Consider the following 8,805-nt stretch of genomic DNA (forward strand, 5'->3'; position numbering starts at 1 on the left):
AAGGTTTCATCCATGTGACCTGAGAGAAGTTACGACCACAGAGGGGGCTCCAGAGCAAGAGCGCTGTGTGTGCACGCCCCCACCCCACCAGGGCCGCAACACCTTCATCCAGCTTAAGTGGTGTTTGGTATTTGAAGAAAGGGTACTGCTGCCTTGTAAAGACGTTTGTTTGTACAGAGATTTGTCATGCGCATAATTAGCATAGTTCCCAGTCTCTTTTTCTCCATTCCCACTTTTACCTCTTTTAGTTGGTTATTTTGATATTTATCTTCAAAAGCCTAAGATCACATTTACATTGCATTGACTTCAGATTTAGGTGGTATTTGTTGACATTGTACCATGGAAGGTGAGAATTTAGCTCTTACTACACACATGTACCCTTACTATATCACGTCCTCCCTGAAGTAGTTTTTTCATAATTTTGGTTAGATAATCCTTTGATATTTACTTTATTATAACTATATCCAGAGCTGAGTCATATAGTAAACTGATTACATTTCCTTTCATGCATCCTGAATAATTCCCTCTTTTCCCTCAGAGATTAACAGTTGTCTTGGTTTTGGTGTGTGTTATGTGTATGTGTTTTGTTTTGTGTTACTGTTTTTGTTTCCATATACTGATTTCTTCTTATTCAGTCTCACATTGTTCTAAAGGTTGAATCTTAAGACCTTCAAATGCTTGAGACATTCTATCAATTACATTCTTCTGAAATGGTTGCTCCCATGCTTATCATCCAGGAATCTCCCATTACTTTGTGTTATGTTTGTTTGAGAGAGAGCAAGCAGAGGAGAGGGAGAGAGAGAATCTTAAGCAGGGTCCATGCTCAGTATAGAGCCCAATGAGAGGCTCAATATTATGACCATGAGATCATGACCTGAGCAGAAATCAAGAGTTGAATGCTTAACCAACTGGGCCACTCAGGCACTCCTCACTTTGTGTTATGAATTGAATGTTTGTCCCTCCACAGATTTGTATGTTGAAGCCCTAATCCCCAGTAGGATGGTATTCGGGGGTTGGACCTTTGGGTGGTAATTAGGATTAGATAAAGTTTGAGGGAGGCTTTGATGATATGATTAGTTCCTTTTAAGAAGAGACCAGAGAGCTTGCTCACGTCCCCTGTGTGAGGACACACCATGAGAGGATACAGCTGTCTGCAAGCCAGGAGGACAGGAATCATCAAAAACTAAGCCTTGGGAAAAGAGGTGGTGGTCATGGAGGAGGGCACTTGTGGGGAAGAGCACTGAGTCTTATATGGAAACCAATTTGACAATAAAATATTTAAAAATTAATTAATTAATTAATCAAAACAAACAAACAAGCCTTTTGGCACCCAGATCTTAGCTCTCCAGTTTCTAGCCTATGAGAAGATAAATTCCTGTCATGTAAGTGACCCACTCTGTATTTTATTACAGGAGTCAGAACTGACTAAGACACTCATTCTGCAGTTTCCCTCAGCTTCTTTCCTGTGTTGAATCTCCTGTTTTCCTATATGTTGACTCATCTTTGTTGTTACAATCTGTTGTTATGGTGAAACCAAGACCATTAAATGGACATCCAAAAAAGCCTGGACGTCCTCATGCAAAAGAATGAAGTTAGATCCTTATCTAATATCATACACAAAATTTGACTCTAAGTTGATCAAAGACTTAAATATAAGACCTAAAACTATAAAATCTCTTAGAAGGAAACAGGGCAATGGTGCACAAAATTGGACTTGGTAATGATTTCCTCGGTAAAACACCAAAGGTACAGCCAACAAAGGAAAAAAACAGACAAATTTGACTTCATGAAAACTACAAAATTTTGTGAATAAAAGACATTAACAAAAGAGAAAAAAGGCAACTAACAGAATTGGAGAAAATATTTGCAAAATCATATATCTGTAAGGGAGTATATCTATAACATGTAGAGAACTCCTAAAAACAACAAAGAAACAAACAATGTGATTAAAATTTGGCAAAGGGCTTGAATAGACATTTCTCCAAAGAAGATATACGGATATCCAGTAAGCCCATGAAAAGATTCTCAGCATCAATAATTAGCAAAATACCACCTCATACCTGTTAGGATGGCTACTATCAAAAAAACTGGGTGACTCAGGGGGTTAAGTGTCTTGACTTCGGCTCAAGTCATGATCTCACAGCTCGTGAGTTTGAGCACCATGTCGGGCTCTGTGCTGACAGCTCAGAGCCTGGAGCTTGCTGTGGATTCTGTGTCCCTCTCTCACTCTGCTCTTTCCCCGCTCGTTCTCTCCCTCTCCCTCTTCCTCTCCCTCTCCTTCTCCCTCTCCCTCTCCCAAGAATAAATAAAATACGGGTGCCTGGGTGGCTCAGTTGGTTAAGCATCCGACTTGGGCTCAGGTCATAATCTCACAGTATCTGGGTCTGAGCCCTGCGTCAGGCTCTGTGCTGACAGCTCAGAGCCTGAAGCCTGTTTCAGATTCCCTCTCTCTCTCTCTCTCTCTCCTCCCCCCCACCCCCGCTTACTCTCTGTCTCTCAAAATAAAATAATGACCAAAAAAAGAATAAATAAAACATTAAAAAAATAAATCTTGGCACATGTGCACAGCCTTCTAGCTTCTCAGGATTGTGTCAGTATTTTTAAAAGCCTTCTATGGACACTTCATTACCCAGATTGTTAAAATTTTTAGCTCGGCTCCTGTTCATCTGTATCATAGCCATTTGTGATATTAAACAGTTGCAGGTAATTGTTTTCAACAAATATCCTGAGGGACTGGGCTTTTCCTGTAAAGTAAACTGCATAACTGGTTAAATAGCAACAACACCTTGTCAGTATGCTTCGGGGTTAGGGTTTTTTGAGGGGCTCAAAACCTCTTGCGCCATTGAGGGTGCAGGATTGCTGCTTTTCATAGCTGTCATGGTTGCAAGGCTGCTGGTTTTCCAGATTATTGTGGCGATCAGGAGAAGGGCTGGGAGTCCGCCTGGTTAATGCCATAAATCCTCCTGTTCTTACCAAACTTCACTAGCTCTTCTTGAATTAATGCTTCTCAGATTGTGGCAAACCTTTGATTAATTTCCAGTGTTTCAACTAAGTTGATGTGGGCAAATTTGCAACTGTTTTCAGTGCTTTTATTGGTCATTCTTGAAGTGCTTCCTGGCTTATTCCTCTTGCAAAGAATCCTCTTCGTCTTCATTTTATGGAATGTCAGGAAGGGGATAAAAACAGGTAAATGTGTTTAGTCTGTCTTCTTTACCCAGAAGTCTACAGCATTTTTTTAAATTTTGAAAACCACTGCTTTGTTTTATGGGTGGTTACTTACAGTTCAATGACCATTTTACAGTTATCTGCATTGACTTGGAAAGTAAGTGTCTGAGTTGGGACCAGAGCCAGTTTTACTCACTTGTGATTTTCAGCAGCTTGCAGGGGCCCCAGTGATATGTTGATATGGTCATGATTTTGCAAAATTTGACAAAGCAAGTATTCTTTTTTCTAAATAGCCCCCCTCCACAAATCCATAATTTAAGCTCAGGCCCCACAAAATTTGGACTCATCCAAACAGGATGAAAGATACGTATACGTGAACATATTTTCATTGATTTTTATTGACTGTAGTGTTAACTAGAACAGTGGTTCTCCAACTTGAACATGTTTATAAATCACCAGTTAATCTTTTAAAATTCTAGTATGTGTCAGTATTTCTGAGGTGGACCTAACACTATGCATTTCTAACAATCTCCCATATGTTGCTGATTTTGCTATCCATGACCATATTTTGTTTGTTTGTTTATTTTTAATATAATTTGTCAAGTTGGTTTCCATACAACACCCAGTGCTCATCCCAACAAGTGCCCTCCTCAGTGCCCATCACCCACTTTCCCCTCTTCTCTACAACTTTTTTCCCCCCTTCCCCTCCCACATGGTCTTCTGTTAAGTTTCTCAAAATCCACATAGAAGTGAAAACATATGGTATCTATCCTTCTCTGCCTGACTTATTTCACTTAGCATAATACCTTCCATATCCATCCACATGGCTGCAAATGGCCAGATTTCATTCTTTCTCATTGCCATGTAGTAGTATTTCCATTGATATAAACCATATCTTCTTTATCCATTCACAGTTGATGAACATTTAGGCTGTTTCCATGATTTAGCTATTGTTGAAAGTGCTGCTGTAAACATTGGGGTACATGTGCCCCTATGCATCAGCACTCCTGTATCGTTTGGATAAATTCCTAGTAGTGCTATTGCTGGGTCATAGGGGAGTTCTATTTTTAATTTTTTGAGGAACCTCCACACTGTTTTCCAGAGCAGCTGCACCAGTTTACATTCCCACCCAACAGTGTAGGAGAGTGCCCGTCTCTCCACACCCTCGCCAGCATCTATAGTCTCTTGATTTGTTCATTTTAGCCACTCTGACTGGCATGAGGTGGTATCTCAGTGTGGTTTTGATTTGCATTTCCCTGATGACGAGTGATGTTGAGCATCATTCCATGTGTCTATTGGCCATCTGGATGCATGACCACATTTTGAATAGCAAGAATCACCTTTCCTTTAATGATAAGAGAATTTTGAACACAAAAGACTGGTTTGAAAGAGTATAATCCTTCTTTCCTGAATTTTAAATTAATTAGAGTTACTGAAGGGACAGTTCAGGCGCAGCCAATAATCTCCAAACTTCATTTTTTTTTCAATTGTTTCCTGCATCTAACCCTTAAAATTAAAAAAGAAAAAACTTCCCTTCCCATTCACTTCATTCTTTTTAGTAGCTGCCAGCAAGAAGCAAACCTGGCTGATATTAGCATAATCCCTTTTCCTGTTTCCTGACTTCCTTGGTTGGAGTTGCTTAATGTCCAAACACAGGGTCTCACTTAGCTCACTGTTCTCATATGACTTCCTGATTTGCCTTAAATCTAGATGATTCTGAGAGGACAAAAACAAGTGAGAAAAATAATAAGCATCTCACTCATTCCTGCTTTGTTGACCACTTCATTTTCCCCACATCTCAATGCCTGATGCCATGTCCGTAGTCACTAAAATTCCACGAAGGTGTATGCTTTGCTCTGTTGCCCTGGAACATGTGTATGTATTTTCTTATTATGTGTTCTCCCCATTCCTCATCAGGGCCGTCTGCTTCTAAATAATAAACTTTTTACAAAGGACAATTTCCCTATTCAGCAGGTGAAGCTATATTAGTGTGCTAATAAAATTAACATTTTAAGAGAATTAGTGATTTGGTTTAATTAAAGGTGAGGGATTTGTGCAGTTGTTGATTCAATAGAGGAAGAAGCTATTTGCTCTAGTGTCTGAAATTATAAATGAGGATCAGAGTCACTTGATGTATAGAAAAGACCTCCTCTTTGAAAAATACAGTAAGCTACAGACAAAAAAATTCACTCTTCACAGTACTTTTACATTGGGTTGGTTAATATATATCTGGCGAGGTAATATTTATTTCTAAAGCTACACGATTAAAGGATGCTTGGGGGAAATAATCAGTTTCCCTTTATTTTCTAGGATCTTACATGGCTCATCAAGTCATTGCATTTGCTTTTATAAGTGGGGTTTAATGAAGAAAAAGTTTAATATGATCAACTGATTCTTCATCTTCATTAAATGAAACTGTTCTCTTACAGAAATATTTCCTTTTTTATTTGTTTTTAGGTTGGCGTTGTAAACGGTATGGTCACCGAACAGGCGACAAAGCATGCCCTTTTTTTTATCAAAGGCAACCAAAAGAACAGTTCAGAGTAGTAAGTAGAACCCCACCTTGTAAATGTACATTTTTTAGACATAGTGAATATTAACAAACCAGGCAGTAATCCGTGAAGTGGAAGTTGACATAGAAGACATTCACAGAAACTTTTGGGCAGGTTATCCAGTGTTGACTACATCTCTTGTTAAATTACACTTGTGTGACAGATTAACAAAAAACTAACTTTTTATTAAAGTGTTATTTGTTTATACCTTGGGATTAGTGATTCTTTTTCTAAAGTAGACATTTTTATTTATTCAATCATTTGTTTTAAGTTATATAAAAATCATGTTTCATAACTATAATTAGGGTCTTAGTTTCCCATTGTTTTTAATGTTAGTTTATTTTTGAGAGAGAGACAGAGTGCAAGCAGGGGAGAGAGAGGCAGACACAGAATCCGAAGCAGACTCTGGAGCTCAGAGCCTGACGCAGAGCTCAAACCCGCAAACTGTGAGATTATGACCTGAGCCAAAGTCAGATGCCACCCAGGCACCTCTAGTTTCAGTTTTTATTTGTTTGTTTGTTTGTTTATTAATGTTTATTTATTTTTGAGTGACAGAGAGACAGAGAGAGAGGGAGGCACAGAACCTGAAGCAGGTTTCAGGTTCTGAACTGAAAACACAGACCCGATGCAGGGTTCAAACTCACAAATCATGGGATCATGACCTGAGCTGAGTCAGATGCTTACCGACTGAGCCACCCAGGTGCCCCTCCCAGTTTTTAAAGATTAAATGTCTTTATAAGCTAGAAGTGTATGTATAAATTATATATGCTCTAGATGATAGTAAAATAGACCTATTATCTCCTCACTTTATTTTAATAGAGTCATCTCCAAAAGGTGTTAATTTCCCATTCAGTAGGTGCTTCTGCCAAGTAAAATATGCTACTGTCTGGATGTACTGAGGTTATCAATATATCAAATTGGGGTCAACATTCTCTAAAGGTTTTAAAAAATTTGTGATGTTGTGTTTTCATTTTAATAGTCTGAAATAATTTCTTTTTGATCAATCATTCAACTTTTAGGTGAAATGTCAATTTTTGCAGATAGTATAGAACATAGTTTGGTTATAAATCTCAAAAATTTTGAACATATTCTTTTTTTTTGACTCAGAAACCCATTTATAGGAATTTATTTTAAGGATACAAGGGAACTTCAACATATACACCACTATTTATGACTCAGGTTATGTATATATAAGGATAACTCATAATTATATGATTGAAACAATGGAAACTTAATAGTCTAATATATCACCATAAATTTCTGTAATGTACAAATTATTTTGTCATTAGGAATTTTTTTTTGAGATTTTATTTTTAGGGGAAAAAAATGGTTTTATTATTAGGGACACCTGAGTGGCTCAGTCGGTTAAGCACCCGACTCTTGATTTTGGCTCAAGTCATGACCTCACAGTTCATGGGTTTGAGCCCCACATTGGGATCTGTACTGAGAGCATGGAGCCTGCTTGGGATTCTCCATCTCCTTCTCTTGCTGCCCCTCCCCAGTCACATGCCCTCTCTTTCTCTCTCAAAAATGAATAAAACATTTAAAAAAGATTTTATTTTTAAATAATCTCTGTACCCAGGGTGGGGCTCGTACTCACAACCTCCAGATTAGGAGTCACATGTTCCACCAACTGAGCCAGGCAGGTACCCAGAAATTATGTTTTAGAAGATGTCATGGGAAAATGTTCATAAAGACATAAGTAAAAAACAATAGAGTTGTGCATGTAATAGGATTAATAATCTTTCATAAATTTATTAATATTGATTGAAAGGAAAACACCAAATATTAATAGTAATTATCCCCAGGTAGGGAGGTAATAGGTTTTCTTAACATAATTTTTTGGTAACATTTAAAATTTCTACAAATTAGATTTATTCCTTTTTAAAATTGAGATAATTCACATACTGTAACATTCCTCCTTCATGTAATCTTATTCTTAAATAATTCAAGTCACTTTAAATTATCTGTACTTCGGGTATACTTGCAGACTTTATTTGAGGTACTTAACATATTTTTGTGTATATATGTTCTATTTTTTGTGTATAAATGTTCTATTCTTATGTATCATTTTGTAATTCATTTGCTTTTCTTTTCTTTTTAATTTTTTTAAATTTTTTTAATTTATTTTTGAGAGACAGAGAGAGACAGCATGAGCAGGGGAGGGTCAGAGAGAGGGAGATACAGAATCTGAAGCAGGCTCCAGGCTCTGAGCTAGCTGTCAGCACAGAGCCCGACACAGGGCTCAGACCCATGAACCGTGAGATCATGACCTGAGCTGAAGCCAGACGCCCAACCAACTGAGTCACCCAGGTGCGTTGCCCCCCCTTTTTTTAAATTTTTATGTTAGAGAGAATGTGTGAGCAGGGAGAGGGGCAAAAGGTGAGAGAGAGATCACTAAGCAGGCTTCATGCTCAGTGCTAAGCGCAGAGCCCAACTTAGGGCTTGACCCCATGATCTCTGGACCATGATCCAAGCCAACTCAAGAGTCAGACACTCAGCTGGCTGAGCCACCCAGGCACCCCTAGAACATGTTAAACGGTACACCAAACCATTTAAAAAAACAGGAAAAAAAAGCTGGTTTCAGTGAAATACAGATTTAATTTTAACTCAACAGTCCATGAAGCCCTAATCCAACCTTACCCTTCTCTAACCCTCAAGGCACATGAAGATCCCATGTATGACATCATACGAGAGAATAAAAGACATGAAAAGGACATAAGGTGAGGTGATAACAATACCCTCATATCAGGTTGGAAGCACCCATTCTGGTAGTAGATGAGTGGTTTGGCAAATACGGTACTTTCATTTCGTTGTGAACTATGTGGAAGGCAGGAGTGATCACTGGAAAGGCCAGTGTGTGGGGAATGAGCAGGCCAGCCTTGTTCCGTCTGGGTTAGTGTAAAGCAGTGCCTTGGCCCAGCCTGCTCGCACCACTGGTAGTTGATGTTGGCAACCATAGTTTAGTTTATCTTCTCCAGTGTCTTGAAGCATCTGAACTATTGTCAGAAATTATCCTTAGACATGAACAAAGACAGGGTGAAGAAATGGGAGTTTGTTTTTCTCCGACTGGTGACACTGAGTAACA

The 8,805-nt window shown here is 38.5% G+C and overlaps 1 protein-coding gene across 1 annotated transcript in view; it reads left to right on the top strand.

The window, feature by feature from the left end:
- Window positions 1–8,796, top strand: part of RP9 (RP9 pre-mRNA splicing factor) — a 19,584-nt gene extending 10,788 nt beyond the window's left edge. Inside the window, exons 5-6 of the mRNA XM_029918409.1 lie at window positions 5,623–5,711; window positions 8,379–8,796. Coding sequence (XP_029774269.1) covers window positions 5,623–5,711; window positions 8,379–8,444 — 155 coding nt within the window. The 3' untranslated portion in view covers window positions 8,445–8,796. The remainder of the gene's footprint in view (window positions 1–5,622; window positions 5,712–8,378) is intronic.
- Window positions 8,797–8,805: the final 9 nt, after the last annotated feature.

The sequence above is a fragment of the Suricata suricatta genome, chromosome 2, assembly GCF_006229205.1.
Source record: "Suricata suricatta isolate VVHF042 chromosome 2, meerkat_22Aug2017_6uvM2_HiC, whole genome shotgun sequence".
Classification (NCBI taxonomy): domain Eukaryota; kingdom Metazoa; phylum Chordata; class Mammalia; order Carnivora; family Herpestidae; genus Suricata; species Suricata suricatta.